Source organism: Leuciscus leuciscus (assembly GCF_965113295.1).
Source record: "Leuciscus leuciscus genome assembly, chromosome: 24".
NCBI classification, from domain to species: Eukaryota; Metazoa; Chordata; class Actinopteri; order Cypriniformes; family Leuciscidae; genus Leuciscus; species Leuciscus leuciscus.
This window is the reverse complement of record NC_138723.1, coordinates 5,498,965-5,517,474: the sequence shown is the minus strand read 5'-3', so window position 1 is coordinate 5,517,474 and position 18,510 is coordinate 5,498,965. Positions and strand designations below refer to the sequence as shown.

General features: G+C 39.0%; 1 protein-coding gene across 1 annotated transcript in view; it reads left to right on the top strand.

Moving 5' to 3' along the window:
* Positions 1 to 18,510, top strand: part of ror2 (receptor tyrosine kinase-like orphan receptor 2) — a 90,323-nt gene that overhangs the window by 52,749 nt on the left and 19,064 nt on the right. The window contains exon 2 of the mRNA XM_082156847.1: positions 5,765 to 5,845. Within this exon, the coding sequence (XP_082012973.1) occupies positions 5,765 to 5,845 (81 nt within the window). The remainder of the gene's footprint in view (positions 1 to 5,764; positions 5,846 to 18,510) is intronic.

The window sequence follows — 18,510 nt, the reverse complement described above, 5'->3', positions numbered from 1 at the left end:
GCAGTTTTGTGAAATATTCCTGTTTCGAATTGCCTGAGGAATCACCTCATGCGAGCGTAAACACTTTTAGCGATATATGGGAGTTTTTGCAAAATGTATGTGTTTCTAATGGGTGTATTTTCTATTCGCAATTTCAATTTGTGCCATTTGAAGGGCAAAGCGGCTAGTGTCTATTAAAAAGAGATGTTTTAAGGTGTTAGTTACAGTAGTTACAGAAAACTGTTTCTGCGCCCCTACAGTGTTTCGGAGAATGAGTACATGGTCAGTAATTGCAGGGCTTGATTTGATGTTGTCACATGATATTGTAGGATTGGACGTCATTTTGAGCTTTGGTGAATTGATGGCATTGGTGATTTGTTGCCTTTAGTTGCCAACTTGCAACAATGCAGGCTTTGATCCATGTCTCAGATGTCCTTTAACACTATTGGCAGAAGTGAATCTCGAAGTCATGAGCCACTGCTGACCTCACTAACCATATCAACCAGCTGTTGTGTAACTGGATCTAAGGAAACTTGTTTTGGGGGTTTTAATTCTTCAAAAGAGCAAGGTAAGAAAACAAGCGTCTGAGGAATGTCGTAACGATCCTTTCACCAGGTCATTGCTTATGTGCTTGTCAGGAACCAGGAGCTGTTTTTCATGCTTGGCACCTCTTGCTAATAAGTGCATCAGCAGATGTGCTGGTGATCCAGGTCTGGGAGTGAACTGTCTTGGTGTCTTTTTGCAGATCAGATCTGACGATTGAGCGATTGAATAAGGCCAGGAGGAATGTGCCCAGTCAGAAAACCCAGAAAGAACAGAATCCCTCTTTTAAAAGCACAGTTTCTCATATATGGTCATGCACTAAACATCTAATCCGTGGAAGAGAAGGCAATGTCCTTCTCGATTTGTTACAGTTAAACTAAACGGGTTCTTAACGGTGTTGTTTTTCAGCTTCTCCAAAGTTTCTCCTCTTTATCCCACTCGTTGATTTTATGAATCTGGCAACCGGTTCCTGCCTAAACGGTTCTCCAGAGGACGAGATGGAGTGTTAACAAGCTTCTACATTCTCCGTCTGGCCGAGGGTGTGTTTCCCCCGTCCTGGAGCCGGACGCTCCCACGGGGGCTCGGCGTACGCAGACATCACCTCTTTATGAGTGCCTGCGTGCAGACAGTTGCCAGGCCAGCAACTCGCTGAGAAAGGAGAATCCGCTGTGAAAGGTGGTGATTCAGAGGCTTGAGTGCTCGCAGGCACCCCGAGCCAAAATAATTAGATCAGCGTCTTTTCCCAGGTCTCGACACTGGGCCTTTTGTTGGCCTCGCTCCAGTGTGGTGCTGATCCCTGATCTGGGCCGCAGGTTCAGCCCGTGAGTAGAGGCGGCCCGGGAACTGATAAGATACCGGGACCAGAGAGACGTCACTAAAGAAAACGCATTTAAAAACTTGACTCGGTGTGCTGAACTCCCATCAAGACAATATTGTGCATGCTTATTATGATTATTACAGTGATCTGCAGGCCTTTGAGGTGTTTGTCATTGAGTTGAATGAAAGCCATTCATTTTCTTCAGAATTTTGGAATTTAAGAAATTTAGAAAAAAAATCAAGAGGATTCTTAAAAACATTTTACAATTAAACCCAGAAATGTCATAACTTCTTAATGAGTTTTCCGTGAATCCAGACTTGGGTGTCTCAGAAAAATAGAATAATCTTGAATAATTTGTATTTTGGGTCAAAGCATGGGGAGTCATGATGACATGAATGTTTGTTTTAGGGAAATATTGCATGTTTTAGCTCTATGTAGTGTTTTTAATTTATATTTTGTTGTAAAATTTAAATGTCAAGTCATTATTGCAGTCATTAGTGTTCTCTCTGTGAGATTTCTTCTTTCTCAGCACATATACACGACTTGTTTTGGTGTATAGTAAGTAATTATATATAACCTTTTCAGTTTGCTCAAAAAACTGATACAAAAATTAGATTAACTTGCATTATTATGCAATATCAATGCTCACATTAACTTAACATGCAAGCTGGTTGAACATGAATCTACAAGTGAACAGCTTGGGTCCTCCAGGAACAGGGTTGATATAATTTGAGTATTAAACTGAGATTGAAGAATGTATTTTAAGGTTAAAAAAAATCGTATTCACCTTTTAAAGCACTATATTTTTTGTTTAGTAGCATGATTGTTGTTGTAGTACGTGTACAACAAATGGTGAGTGGAATGAGGCGACTAGCAGAGCACATTTAAGCGAGCTCAAAACCAGTAATAGATGGATTTGTGAATTTTATCAGAATTAAATGAATTTATTAAACTTAAATGATCAACTTGGTCTTTGTTTGTCAGTCAGTGTGTGCATGTAAATCGCCTTGCTTTCCAGACCAATAACATGCTTATTCATATATTCATCTCCATTCGCTCCCACAACTCCTGGCCAAAGTCAGCCTAATTATTCACTTTATAGTGCCTCTGGCTGTTCCAGGACCAGAAGTCCTTCTGCACAGTATTTGAGAGCGGAAACACCTGTCCAGTGCTCAGAGGTGCTAAATTACATGTGTTTTTAGTTTTTTTTACAAATTAAATAAATGGTTTTCATTTTTTTTTTATTAAACACAACTGTAATTGTGGAGGCAAGCCTCATCTTTCTGCATAATACGCTTTCCTCAGAGATTTACTACAGATCTGCCTAATTATTTATACTGACTCAGTGACTTAAGACTAGTTTACACTAAGAACGATAACTATATTAGCGTCCAGACCAACCGTCAATAACGTTCAGTTTATTGTAAGCGAACTCTCTGAAGTCGAGCGGATTCTGATTGGATGTACAGTACAGGCCAAAAGTTTGGACACATTACTATTTTTAATGTTTTTGAAAGAAGTTTCTTTTGCTCATCAAGCCTGCATTTATTTGATCAAAATTACAGATTTTTTTTAATATATATATTGTGATTATATGATTACAATTTAAAATAATTGGTTTTCAATTTATTATACTTTAAATTATCATTTATTTCTGTGATGCAAAGCTGAATTTTCAGGATCATTACTCCTGTCTATCACATGATCCTTCAGAATTCTAATATGATGATTCATTATCAAAGTTGGAAACAGTTCTGCTGCTTAATATTTTTTCATAACCTGTGATACTTTTTCTAGGATACTTTAATGAATAAAAAGTAAAAAGAATTAAATAATAAAAAAGAAGCAAATGTTTTAAAAATAGAAATCTTTTGTAACAGCAATACAAAAGACGACCACGACTGGTCGGTAATTATTATTATTATTTTTTTAAAATAAATCAATACTTTTATTCAGCAAGGATGTGTTAAATTGATAAAAAGTGATAGTAAAGAAGATTTATATTATTAGAAAAAATATTTTTATTTTGAATAAATGCAGTTCTTTTTAACCTTTTATTCATCAAATATATTAGTTTCCAACACTCATAATAAATCATCATATTAGAATGATTTCATGTGGATTTTCAGAAGGATCATGTGATAGACTGGAGTAATGATGCTGAAAATTCAGCTTTGCATCACAGAAATAAATGATAATTTAAAGTATAATAAATTGAAAACCAATTATTTTAAATTGTAATAATATATCACAATATAAAAAAAAAAAATCTGTATTTTTGATCAAATAAACGCAGGCTTGATCAGCAGAAGAAACTTCTTTCAAAAATAGTAATGTGTCCAAGTTTTTGGCCTGTACTGTAAAAGCATTTATCGTTCATCAGGTGGAAAATCATTGAGATTCATCAAATCATTGAAATCAAAATCAGTGAAATATCATTCTAATAGTGAGTCCAACGATTATCAGATAAGTGACGTTATAGTTATAGCTGTGGTGACGACATCCTCATAGAATTAGAAAGATTATTAAAACTTTATCGCAATAGTGATTGTCCTTTAGAGTTTCTCATTTATGGGGAGACATGATGTGACCATCTACATTTTTATGACATATTAAAACTATTTATTTTTTATTGATTTATTTATTGATTGATTGATTGATTGATTGATAGTGCAGGAGTATTTTGAATTTCACATCAGTTGAGCTAGAAATATGCTCTTATGATAATGCCTTTCCAGACCAGTTCTGCTGTGTTGATTCCATTAATAATCCACTAATGCATTCTTGAAAAATGTGTACATTCAGAAAGCATCCATTTCTGTTATGTGACTCATGCCTTTGGATTGTGCAAAAGTTTCAGGCATTGGAGTGTTCAAAATAATTTATAGGTGAATTAAACTTCTCAACTACAAGAAAGATGTGTGTTTTTAAACCCTGGTGTGGGCTCTGCCCGAGCCATCGCCGGCTCTGAAAGACACCATCTGTGTGTGTTATGGCAGATAATCATTCAAGATGGTATATTAAAGTCTTAAAGAATCAGTGTTTGTTAAGGAGAGTCATCAACTTCATCGGGGTCCTCCTAATATTTGCAGTTCTTTGTTTTAGCACAGATAAATGTTAAAATATGCATTAGATATGTGTATTTAGATAAAATGTTAATGTATATTTTGCATCAATAGTTGGATGACGTGTCTTTCGGCACCTTTACACACGCCCAATCCGATTGCTTTACTACCACAATGCATCAAAGTATATTCTGTAAACACAGAAACAGGATGGGATCTGTATCGCAGTACGTTTGGGGTGAAATATGACCCATCTAATGTCTTCCATGTGGTGTGTTTGTTAGGACTGTGTGGATGAGTCCTAATCACTCACTAATGGTTCAGCTGGCAGTGCATTATGAAATACAACTCCAATACAGCAGTGCTAGACCAGCTGTTTACAGCATGTATAATGTGGTCTTTAAGGCACATTCTCAGCTTTCTTTTATTTGAGGATAATTTGCTCATTATGAAAAAAAAATTAAATAAAATGTAATTTACTGGAACAGATTAAACAAAGAAGTAATTGAGGGTGCATTGCAACATTATGTTAACGGAGCATAAATTATGCACTATGTTTCTCATATGTAATGGTTCTCATGTTGTTTTCAGTCTCAGAAGGAAGTCGTTTCACACTGTTAAACAAGGATGTAATTTGCCCTTAACCACATACAGTGAGCTTGTTAAACACCGGCCCGGTTACCATCTGAACTGCGCTCATGTTGGCTGTGTGATTACTGTAGGGTCTTTATGTAGCATCTCACAAACCACAGCGTCAGCAGGAATATGATCTCAGAGGGTTTATGATAAATATGATGCTCTTCTTGGAACAGATGAAGGATGAATTAAACCCCTTTAGATAAAACATGCAGGCTCGAAGCTGCTTTTGCTTGTGTAATTTTCCAGTGTAGAGACCCTTACTCTCAGTCGGATGTTTTCTTACTCATATTTTCTTTTTGTTAGTGCAAAATATGATCCAAGAGGAAAATAAGAAATCTTAAAAAAAAAAAATTAACATGCCAATTTCTTGGAAATATGCATGTCTTGTATTCATATCGGTTTAATCTGTATTACACTTCTTAGACTTTTGATTTTATATGCCTCACAAAAATACTTAATTGTTATTGACTACGTAGAAAAGGTGGTATTTTTTTTAATAACCTATTTAGTTGTTGTGGATTTGTATTGTATATATTCTAGAATTACGAATTCTAAATATCCATTTTTACAAGTTACTTCTATGTGTTTATCAGAACAGATGCTAAAGTTTCATAATTGAATAATATTGAAGAAACGGGCGGAATATTTGATGTAATCATTTGAGAGCACATCTTGTTATTCCTTGGACTCTCCTGCTCACAGTCTGCTCTCTGCTTCCCAGCGTCCGATGTGAACCTGTCGGAGTCTGGAGAGGTGGAGGCTCTCGCTGAGGCCCAGAGCGGAGGACTGCCCACAGCTGAAGGTACTGAAGCACAAGGCCTCATTAAACCCTCATCCTGAGATTAACCACTCACACTAACACTGTGCATTTATATTGCCTTTTAATGAACATGTTCTATAATCATGGTGCAGTTTAATTAACATCTGACATTATCACAATCACACAAACACCCAATTTGGAAAATTCGAATCAAAAGTTTGCCCCCAAATGCAAATTCTGTAGTTATTTACTGATGCTCAATTTCTGTATTGTTTGAGCGTTATGATAGTTAGCTCCATCTATGAAATATCTTTGGAGAAAAATCCCACTCACCTAGCTGTATATTAAACATCTAATGATCTGATTGGCTTTTAAGACCTTTTTACACCAAGAACGATAACTATATCAGCGTCCAAATGAGCGATAACATTCAGTTAATTACTGTATAAACTGCTGCTTTAAGCTCAGGCTCTTTAAAGTCATGTGGATTCTGATTGGCTGGCAAAGAAAAAAACTTTCTGAGGTTGTGTTCACATTTGTAGTTCGGTTCGCTTGTTTCTTTTGGTCATACAAAATACAAATGATAATGATACATTAGGATTCACATTGTCATTTTTGACACCGAACTTAAAGGTATAGCAGAGGATGTTTTACTTCCTGGTGGGTAGTCTAAACTATTGGTCCTCCTAATTGTCAATCATTCTAGTGAATCAATCAAACTTTTCAAAAAGTGGAGAGGGCGGGTCTTATCTAAAATTTGGAAAGATCCTCCGCTATACCTTTAATAAAGATAGAAAAACATTTTTTTTTTATGACATATATTTTTCAACTAAACTTACCGAACATCCAAAACAAAGCTGTGTTCTGGGCTAAATGCGCTCGTTGGATGTGCTTAGCCTATATATGATGGTATCATGAGCAGCTGAGAACTCCTGAAAAGCTTATAAAATGTGTAAAGGAGTCAAAACAGCGGCAGGAATCACACACACACACACACACACACACACACACACACACACACACACACACACACACACACACACACACACACACACACAATATAAGTAAACACTTTGCGACTTTTCGATCGCGCCCGCGCCTCTCTCTCTCTCTCTCACACACACACACACACACACACACACACACACACACACACACAGCATATTCCAGCATTGCAATCTTTACATCGCAGCCTGCTTCAGAGCTAAGGCGGAGCTAAAGATTAGGTGTCCCTAAAGAACCCGCGTATCTAACAGTAGTTCCGCATTACATTAATTAATTTGCACGCGAGTTTTATTTATTTTTATACCGTGTATTCTCCGTGTAAATTTATGCACCGAACCGTGACGCACGTACCGTTTCGGTTCAATACGAATACATGTACTGTTCCACTCATAGTGCTTAAGCATTCTGTCCTTTTTATCGTGTGACATCATGTCCTGTTTTTGGTTCGTTTAGATGTCTTTGACCCGTGTTGAGCTCATATTTCTGTTGAACTGCACCAGAGTTCATTTGTAAGCAGAGTGAGACCCAATTTTCAGCGTCTCGGTCCGCTTGTTTGGTTCAGATGGCAGCGTTCACACTTATTTAAATAATCCGCACTAGAGTTCACTGAGAGAACACACACTGACCCTGCGTCCAAATGTCCATACTATCCATCCTAAACAGTATGTGAGATTACAGTAAGTGTGTCCCTGGTCCCCGGATGCTCTACTATTTAGATTTTGGAAGTGTGGATCCGCGCTCACTGTAACGGCTAATATTACCCACAACCCATTGCTCTCTGGAGGATTCGGTTCCTTCAAACACGAGTGTTAAACTACAAACATTACGGATGTGCGCGTGCAACGGTTTGAGTGACTAATAATCAACATTTAACCTGACAAAAAATATTTATTGAATGTAATCCATGTTATATTTAATCTGCAACAACAATGTAATTTTTTAGGAAGATCTGTATGGCCATTCATTTTTAAATGCATTATGCAAAAATATGTCTCCAATACGGTAGGAAATGAAAAGTATTGTTGAGGATTTTAACTGAGAAGATGATTGACAGGCCAGTTTACGGGATGCACCGTAACTCTGTGACACAGTGTCCATTAAATACTCAATTTCATGGCTTGATGGTATGTCTTGAAGCTCGTCTGCTCTTCTGCTACACACTCAGAAGTATGCAGTTTTTCCTCACACAAAGAGCACATACTTCAGGGCGTAGTGTAAGTGTGTGAACTGGGCCGCAGCGTGAGAGTAATGCTAATGATATCGTTCCTCTGTGATGTTATCGCTGTAGCTGTGGTGTGGACTCTAGAGAGTCCACTCTAGTGGACTCTTATTACAACTTTATCATTAGTAAACCATAGGCTTTATTGTACATGTTCTGAACTGAACATCTTCCCCTCTGCGGAAGCTCTGCGTTTATCCTCCATTGGTCTTATTCAGACTGAGGTGTCATATCCAACCATGAGAACCAATGTGACTTTAATAATTCAAATCAATGGAAACCGACTCATGATGGGTGTTCATGATAAGGTTCGGCTCCTGAAATACGGCCTGCTGTGTGGAGCAGGAGTGTGTGTGTGTGGAGCAGGAGTGTGTGTGTGTGTGTGTGTGTTTCTGCTCTCCGTGTGCATAAATCTGAGGGCTTCAGGAGAACCCAGCGCTTTGCTCTGGCGCAGCGCTGCAGAGTGTGTGTGTGTGTGTTGGCCGTGGGACTAAGGGATCTGGGGACGAGAGGAGGCAGTAATAGTTTTCAGGAGAGTATGAAGGGCAGCGTTTCTAAACCATGCATTACCAGTATAAACTCGTACCAAGATAAACATTCACAGCGGCTGCAAAGCATGTTAGTAAGAAAAACGTTAAAAAAAATTTTTATCTAAGCAGGCGCATAATAAAGTGTTGTTCAGTAGAATATTATGTCTCCACATTCGATAACCAGTTGTGACTGTTAACAGTGTTCCTCGACAGGACATTTGTTGGTTATTTGCTCTGATTGGTTAGATGGCCCAGTCTGTTGTGATTGGTCTACTCTTCTCTGATTGGTCAGATGACCCAGTCTGTTGTGATTGGTCTACTCTGCTCTGATTGGTCAGATGGCCCAGTCTGTTGTGACTGGTCTACTCTGCTCTGATTGGTCAGATGACCCAGTCTGTTATGATTGGTCTACTCTGCTCTGATTGGTCAGATGGCCCAGTCTGTTGTGATTAGTCTACTCTGCTCTGATTGGTCAGATGGCTCAGTCTGTTGTGATTAGTCTACTCTGCTCTGATTGATCAGATGACCCAGTCTGTTGTGATTGGTCTACTCTGCTCTGATTGGTCAGATGACCCAGTCTGTTGTGATTGGTCTACTCTGCTCTGATTGGTCAGATGGCCCAGTCTGTTGTGACTGGTCTACTCTGCTCTGATTGGTCAGATGGCCCAGTCTGCTGTGATCGTCTACAGCAGGGGTTCTCAAACCTGGTCCTTGAGGGCCACTTTCCTGCAGAGTTTAGCTCCAGCCCTAATCAAACACACCTGAACCAGCTAATTAAGCTCTTCAGGATTACGAGAGAGCTACAGGCAGGTGAGTTTGATCAAGGTAAACTCTGCAGGAAAGTGGCCCTCGAGGACCAGGGTTGAGAACCCCTGTCTACAGTGTACAGCACATGTCGGAAACCTCAGATCCATCCGGAGGCTTCCTAATGCTTACCGATTGATGATTAACACAAGTAGACATGTTTGAGGGCGTGTCAAGTTGTTCGCTAACCATAATAGGGGCACTTTAACACACTTTTAAACCGGCTGTGTCGTCGCCGACACACACCAGCAAGCTGTATTCATTTTACCGTAACTCTTCAACCGTTTGCACTATCAAAACCATTCAAATTGCCCCTGACAGTAGAAAACGTGCGCTTTCGGCAATATACGGCTTATTACCGTAATTCCGTCAGGACATGACAGCAGCTTTCTGGCAGAGCGGGAAGGAAGGATTTGAACAGGTTAGAGTGTTTTGGATTGCATAATTTAATAAAAGAAACTAACAAATACATGGCGAAAGAAGTGGTAGACAGCAGAAGGATTAGGATGATTTTTAATGAAACGTGGGAGGTGATTGGCCGTTACTCTTTCAAGTATCTTAGCATGTGTATGTGTGCGTGCCTATGTATGCATGCATTTGTATATGTGTGTGTGTGTGTGTGTGTGAAAAAAAGTGTCCTATATGAAAACTGTGCAACCCAATGTCACAAAAAAGACTTGTATATATGTATTATAGTTCATTTTTCAACTTTAAAGTGTTAGTTTCTTCCGTTCGTGATTTTTTTTTCTCCAGTTTTTTTTCTTCTTTTTCTAAATAAAAATCAGTAAATTTATTCTTTTTTTTGTCTTTTTTTTTTTGTCTATTTAAATTATATTTACAAACTCACCACACACAGTAATGGTCAATAACTGTAATTTGTGAAAGCTAATTTTTTTTCTGAAAAAGATGACACCATGAAGATAGCACTTTGTTTTAGAATTTTACAGTAAAAAAATCAGATTATGTGAGAAACACCTGTTTTAGCTTCAGGTTCTAAAGGGTTTACACACTTTTTAAAAGTGCACTTTGTAATAATGTCAAATTAAAGTACATTTTAAATAATTGTTTTAACCTCTTGCCATTAAGTGTCCAAAACATTCTGTTCAAACTTAAGTATTCTTCCATTAAAATATATTATTTCCACACTATTTTTAAAAGTCTTTAAAGCCTACTTCTTTTTCACAAGGCTGGCTTCAGGTCTGCATATTCCTCCATCATTTTAATAACATGTTTGGGATGTTTGATCAGTAATAACTTGGCGACGTCTGCTACAAATAGTGTTATATTTAAGTATCCACTGAAAACAACTATAGACAAAAAAAGATTTATCTTTAAAATTGTCTTTGTGATGCATTGCAAAAGTTTTCTTTCATTCGCCCTTAAAATCCCCTTTATTCATCTTAAAATATTGAAAGTGTAAATGTAGCGTTTAGTGTGTTGTTTGAAGGCCAGAGGCTGGTTATACGAAGGGTAATGGTGGCCTGCCAGCACTGCTTGTGTTGTTTATCGTTCCAATCATGGCCGGCCACAAATAGTCAAACCCACTTAACCTCGCCTGCGAGATGCACTCGCCAAACCTGAGATGCAGAGAGAGGCGTCTAGGAGTTTTAAAGTTTTTATTTTATTTTGTATTTTCATTTTTATTTTCATAAACGACTGCATGACATTTGAAATATATACTTGTAGTTTTTTTTTTTGTTGTATTATATTGTGAATCACAGCACAAAACTCCTATTGTTTTACTCCAACTTTTCCTGGTCTGACACAAACGAATGCTTTACTTTTGTACTGTACACACCGTGACCCTCATGATTGCAAGTACAGCATCTTCGCAATAGGTGCAGGCTTGTACTTTTGTTTAGTGTGCTTTTTGTGATTCAGTTGCACTGGCACACAGAGATAATGGACTTGTGTAATATTATTTTCACAATCTGCTTGTTGTGACATGCTGGCCTGAGCTGAGTGTAAGTCTAGCCTCCTCAGACGGTGTTTGGAGAGAGCGCTGTGCTTCACTGGTGTGGAACACACTCATGTACAGTAGTAGACTCTCTCATTATGTCATGTCTTCAGAACGTCATCTGAGCATGATCACAACACCCTCGCTCATGTTTCCACACCCATTATAGATAGCAGTGCCTGTAACGACTTGCCTTTACCTCTCGCTCTTTCTCTCAGGCTGCTCGTGTTTTCACAGCATCTCCTCACTTTCTCCGTTTGGGTGTGCGACACAAACGGGCCTTTCATGCCTCAGCTGCTTTACAAATCTTCTGTGATGGGATGCAGATCTTGTCAACGCTGCCTTGTTTTGCTGGTGTGTTTTGTGCGTGCTGTTGTGGCTTATACCTGTCGTCTTTTGTTGACTGTTGAATTATCTGCCTCAGGATCATTATGGTTTCACGTTGTTCCTAATTGAATGGTGTTTCTAGAGTTGCTTTAAAGGATTAGTTCACCCCAAAATGAAAATTTCCTAATAATTGACACACCCCAATGCCATCCAAGATATCCATGTCTTTCTTTCCTCAGTGGGAGAGAAATTATGTTTTTTGAGGAAAACATTTCTGAATTTTTCTTCTAACAATGGACTTCATTGGTTACCATCGTTTTTAAGTCCAAATCAATGCAGTTTCAAAAGTCTTTGAAGTGTTTAAACGGGCTGTACGTGATCACAGCTGAAGAAGAGGTTGTTATCTAGCGAAACGATAGGTCATTTTCAAAATATATATATCATTTATAGACTTTTTACCTTCAATAGTTGGGATTGAGCTGATCAACAAACGGACAGGGAACTACGTCATCACGTTGAAAGGTCGCGCCGGCGCCGGCAGAAGAACCGCCCCACTGTTTACAATGCGACCGTACGTAGGAGGATAGTTCAAATAGTATTGTTTGCTATTATATATATAGTAATAGTATTCAGTGAAAATGAATAGTATATGAATAACATTCTGATGAATATGAATAGTAGTTCAAATAGTATTGCCGGCGCCGGCGTGACCTTTCAACGTGATGACGTAGTTCCCTGTCCGTTTGTTGATCAGCTCAATCCGAACTATTGAAGGTAAAAAGTCTATAAGATTGGCTTCATATGATTGGCTTCATCGCTCTGTCTCCTCTCCACCAGTAAGCTGGTGTGTGGTGGGCGTTCTGGCGCAATATGGCTGCCGTCGCATCGTCCAAGTGGATGCTGCACATTGGTGGTGGTTGAGGAGATTCCCCCCTTCTATGTAAAGCGCTTTGAGGTCTCAGAAAAAGCGCTATATAAATGTAACGAATGATTATTATTATTATTATTATAAATTATATATATTTTATAGTTTCTCTAGATAACAACCTCTTCTTCAGCTGTGATCGCGTACAGCCCGTTTAAACACTTCAAAGACTTTTGAAACTGCATTGATTTGGACTTAAAAACGATGGTGACCAATGAAGTCCATTTTTAGAAGAAAAATCCAGAAATGTTTTCCTCAAAAAACATAATTTCTCTCCCACTGAGGAAAGAAAGACGTGGAAATCTTGGATTGCATTGGGGTGAGTAAATTATTAGGAAATTTTCATTTTGGGGTGAACTAATCCTTTAAGTCCAAAGTATACTTTGGTTGATACAAAAACAAAAATGTGTTTAACCTAATTTAATCTATTTAATAGATTAATAACTGATAATAGTTTGAAAGTTTGAAAAGCCCATTGGCTAGGATATTCATACAGTGCATTATGTGATTTTTCTAACCTCTTGTCCTCCATATGCAGCCCACAACCATATGCACGCTGATTTTTTTTGCTGTAATTAGTTGATCCTGAAGGTGGCGACACTGACAAAATCAAAAAAACAAAATACTGGAGAAGGCAACAACAATAGATGCCTGCAATTACGAGCACTTCTGTGAGGGGATGAAGACATACACGCAAGTCTAGTACCAAGACATTTGTATCCGTCATAACTTCTGGAGAGAAATAGCGCAGACACTAGATGAAGATGAATCTCTGTAGTGTGCATGTATCGAGCACACTATACACTTTGAAAGGCCACACGTTTGGATGCGTTGCCTAAAAACTCTATGCTTGCTCTTGTAGTCATTCATGCGTGGGTTGGACAACTTGGCAACTGCGTGTCAACCCATTTAAGGCTACATACCACCCTTATGATGGCTGTGGGTTGTGGAGATATGATCTCAGATCAGGTTCAAGAGCGCAGCACATTTCATGTCTGCTTGATAAGGCTGAGGTCTGGCTCTTGAGCACACGACTGTTTGTTTGAGCTCCGTCTGGCTCTGGACATGCTATGAGCTCACACTGTTCAGGCTGAGGTTACCCAGGCCCATCGCCTCTTCTCTTTGCCCTTTTGCTGTCACTTTCTCTGTTGTCCCATCATGCAGTGCTGTTGCATTTCTCACTTCCACACCATCGAGTCATCTCTCATGTCTTTGTGAAGAGGAGGAGGCCTCTGACTCACCGGGGCCAGACACTGCTATTTTAAAACTAATTACATTCCTTGACGAGTCCATTGACGAGTCCATTGACAATACAATCGCCATATACCGTTCAAAAGTTTGGGGTCAGTAAGATTTTTTTGGTTTTTAAAAGAAGTATCTTCTGCTCACCAAGGCTGCATTTATTTGATAAAAAAAACGATAAAAAAAACCCCAGTAATATTGTGAAATATTATGACAATTTAAAATGATTGTTTTGATTGATTGATTGATTATTTTCAGCATCATTACTCCAGTCTTCAGTGTCACATGATCCTTCAGAAATCATTCTAATATGCAGATTTTATGCTCAAAAAACATTCATTATTATTATCAATGTTGAAAACTGTTGTGTACAAATTTTCCCAAAATTCTTTGATGAATAGAAAGTTCAAAAGAACAGCATTATTTCAAATAGAATATTTTCTAACATTATAAATGTCTTTACTGTAACTTTTGATCAGTTTAACTCATCCTTGATGAATAAAAGTATTGATTTATTTTATTTATTTCCCCAAAAAATTAAAATAAAATTCTTACTGACCCCAAACTTTGAACGGTCGTGTTTAATGTTACAAAAGCTTTAGATTTCAGATAAATGCTGTTCTTCTGAACTTTCTATTCATCAAAGAATTTTGAGAAAAATTTGTACACAACAGTTTTCAACATTGATAATAATAATGAATGTTTTTTTAGCATAAAATCTGCATATTATAATGATTTCTGAAGGATCATGTGACACTGAAGACTGGAGTAATGATGCTGAAAATTCAGCTTGGATCACAGGAATAAATTACACTTTACTATATATTCACATAGAAAACAGCTGTTTTACATTGGAATAATATTTCACAATATGACTGTTTTGTTTGTATTTTTCGACTTGTCAGTCGAGTGAGGTGAAATCTGAATCCTCTTGTTCGGCTTGTTCAGTTTTTAACTGTAGTGTTTGTTCTCTAACTGAACTAACTAAGTTTTATTACTATAAAAAAAAAAGTTTAATGGGGTTCAATAGGGAAACCACAGGGTCCTCGAATAAATTTTAAATAATGCTTAATGCCAAAGAGGTTCTATATAAGAGCCTATTTCTTAAATCAATGCAGAATACTTTCATGTTTGACAGGTTTTTTTCCCTCAGTATTTAACAGAATGTTTAGCCTAATCACTGGCAAGATAAATCTTCCTCGACAGACATTTATCTAGCTTGAAATTTACTGAAATATGTGAGAAATTTACAATGCAGAGGGTTAAAGAATGGCGATATAGAGAAAGATTGCAGAGTCTTTGAAATAGGGGATTTGCAATATTGGTTATATAATATTATATAACTTTTATATATTATATAAAATGACACAATAATATTGTAAATATTGGTTGACACTCCAACATAGTAGTGTTCGCTATTGCACCTGAATGCTGGTTGCTGCTTGTCATAAAACAAAAAAAAAGAAAGACCGTGTGTTTCTGCTGCTGTCGCTCAAAACCATGTCGGAGAAGAAAGGTCGTCTCGCCAGTGTGTGTGTGTGTGTGTGTGTTATATTCCCCAGTCTGCAGGAAACAAACTCTCGTTCCACTTTCCTAAACACATATTTTGAGCATTACAATTTTTTGTTGTGAAAACACAAAGTAAACAAGAAAAATGAATTTGAAAACACCCGAACTTAATATTTCAATTCATATTGTAACTGTGAATTCTTGTAGCCACGGTATTCAAAATATATTGTAAAAGTCCTACTTTGAAATGATTTTGGGGTGTTTTATGAACTGCTGTCCTGCACATTTGTGAAGCTCTGCTCTACCCAAAATGAATGGCTGTTTCAGGGTTTGTTTGCTACACTGCTTAGGTCTACAAATCATAGGTTCGCCAAAACAAACAAAACCCCTCCTGAGACATTCCTTTCATCCGCAGTTGTCAGGATGGGACCACTCAACAGAAGATGTTTGTTTTGAGCTGAAGCTGGCGTTGTTTAATCCAGATGTGCTTTCCCTGAGTTGAGTAGTTCATTTCAGATTCTGCCATCTAATGCAGGGGTCAGAGCTTGACCGGCCGGCTCCTGTTTATCTTCTACATTCGGAAATGAGACAAAAACTTCAACTAAAACAAACACAAAAATGTGATGTTGCAAATTGAAAATTCTTGGTAGGAGAGCAAAAATCCTGGAGCGGCTAATGAAGCAATATCACATTAGCCAGAGTTTTATAACAGTTCATAGAACAAGTAGTTTATGTGAATGAAAGAGGTATTTAACTTGTCGAAGTGTCGAAAAGAAGCTCTTGTTTGTGGACTTTCTTACGCCGCAGATTTGATAGTTCAAAAGATGTCGGTGTCCAAGCTTCTGTTATTAATTTGAGAATGTCACATTACAACTAGCAATAGTGTTTTCTGAGGAATTGTTGGCGTAAGGAGAGGCCGCATTTACACAACATTTCAATAAATATGTTAATATTGAGTAACTGGCATATTAGAAACACATTAGACTCTTTTCACAGACTGTGATGATGTGTTTTCACAGTTAATAACATTGTCAGTAACACTTTAGTGTCCAATTCTCACTATTAACTAGTTGCTTGTAAGCATGTACATTACTAGGATATTGTGCTGTTTATTTAAAATGCACATATTAATGCCTTCTTCTGCATGAACATATTCTGACTACATCCATTAATCCACCCAATACCTAAACTTAACTACTACCTTACTAACTATTAATAAGCAATTAATACGCAATAGTCATAGTTAATAGTTAGTTAATAGTGAGAACTGGACTCTTATTCTAAAGTGTGACCATATTGTCAGTCTAGCAAAGGTTTTTTTGTACATATTTCAATTATTCAAAATGTACATTTCACTATACTTTGTATTACCTTGACATCAAATAACAAAAGAACGAGTTAAAACTGCAGCAAGGGTTTTTCTAAAACAACGGCTGAGGGAATGATTGTAAATTTGAAATGTTTCTCTCTTCTGTTTGATTCGTTTTTGCAAAAAAAAAAACTCAATCAGCTGTTGGAGCGAACTGGAATACTGCAATCAAACTGGCTGTAGTTTCCCAATGTCAAACTGAAACCCGAGTTGTGGAGTTGTGGCATTGTGTAGTTGTGGCGTTGTGTAGTTGTGGCGTTGTGGAGTTGTGGCGTTGTGGAGTTGTGGCGTTGTGGAGCTGTGGCGTTGTGGAGTTGTGGCGTTGTGGAGTTGTGGCATTGTGGAGTTGTGGCATTGTGGAGTTGGGGAGTTGTGGCGTTGGGGCGGAGTTGTGGAGTTGTGGCATTGTGGAGTTGTGGCATTGTGGAGTTGTGGCATTGTGGAGTTGGGTAGTTGTGGAGTTGTGGCGTTGTGTAGTTGTGGCGTTGTGGAGTTGTGGCGTTGTGGAGTTGTGGCGTTGTGGAGTTGTGGCGTTGTGGAGTTGTGGCGTTGTGGAGCTGTGGCGTTGTGGCGTTGTGGAGCTGTGGCGTTGTGGAGTTGTGGCGTTGTGGAGTTGTGGCATTGTGGAGTTGGGGAGTTGTGGCGTTGGGGCGGAGTTGTGGAGTTGTGGCATTGTGGAGTTGTGGCATTGTGGAGTTGTGGCATTGTGGAGTTGGGTAGTTGTGGAGTTGGGTAGTTGTGGAGTTGTGGCGTTGGGGAGTTGGGTGGAGTTGTGAGTTGTGGAGTTGTGGAGTTGGGTAGTTGTGGCGTTGGGGCGTTGGGTGGAGTTGTGGCGTTGTGGAGTTGTGAGTTGCGGAGTTGTGGAGTTGTGGCATTGTGGAGTTGGGTAGTTGTGGCGTTGTGGAGTTGTGGCGTTGTGGAGTTGGGTAGTTGTGGAGTTGTGGCGTTGGGGAGTTGGGTGGAGTTGTGAGTTGTGGCATTGTGGAGTTGGGTAGTTGTGGCGTTGGGGCGTTGGGTGGAGTTGTGGCGTTGTGGAGTTGTGAGTTGCGGAGTTGCGGCGTTGTGGAGTTGGGTAGTTTTGGCGTTGTGGAGTTGTGAGTTGTGGAGTTGGGTAGTTGTGGAGTTGTGGCGTTGGGGAGTTGGGTGGAGTTGTGGCGTTGGGTGGAGTTGTGGCGTTGTGGAGTTGTGAGTTGCGGAGTTGTGGAGTTGTGGCATTGTGGAGTTGGGTAGTTGTGGCGTTGTGGAGTTGTGGCGTTGTGGAGTTGGGTAGTTGTGGAGTTGTGGCGTTGGGGAGTTGGGTGGAGTTGTGAGTTGTGGCATTGTGGAGTTGGGTAGTTGTGGCGTTGGGGCGTTGGGTGGAGTTGTGGCGTTGTGGAGTTGTGAGTTGCGGAGTTGCGGCGTTGTGGAGTTGGGTAGTTTTGGCGTTGTGGAGTTGTGAGTTGTGGAGTTGGGTAGTTGTGGAGTTGGGTAGTTGTGGAGTTGTGGCGTTGGGGAGTTGGGTGGAGTTGTGGAGTTGTGGCGTTGGGTGGAGTTGTGGCGTTGTGGCGTTGGGAAGTTGTGGAGTTGGGTAGCTATGGAGTTGTGGCGTTGGGGAGTTGGGTGGAGTTGTGGCATTGGGGCGTTGGGTGGAGTTGTGGAGTTGTGGAGTTGTGGAGTTGTGGAGTTGTGGAGTTGTGGAGTTGTGGAGTTGTGGAGTTGAACAGATTGGTTGAGTGAATTTTTCAGTGAGTCTTTTATTCACACAGCAGTTTTACTGCAAACTGAAAGCTGTATTTTCTGCCGCTCGGAGACACAGAACACACAGTTTTCATGAGCTGCTC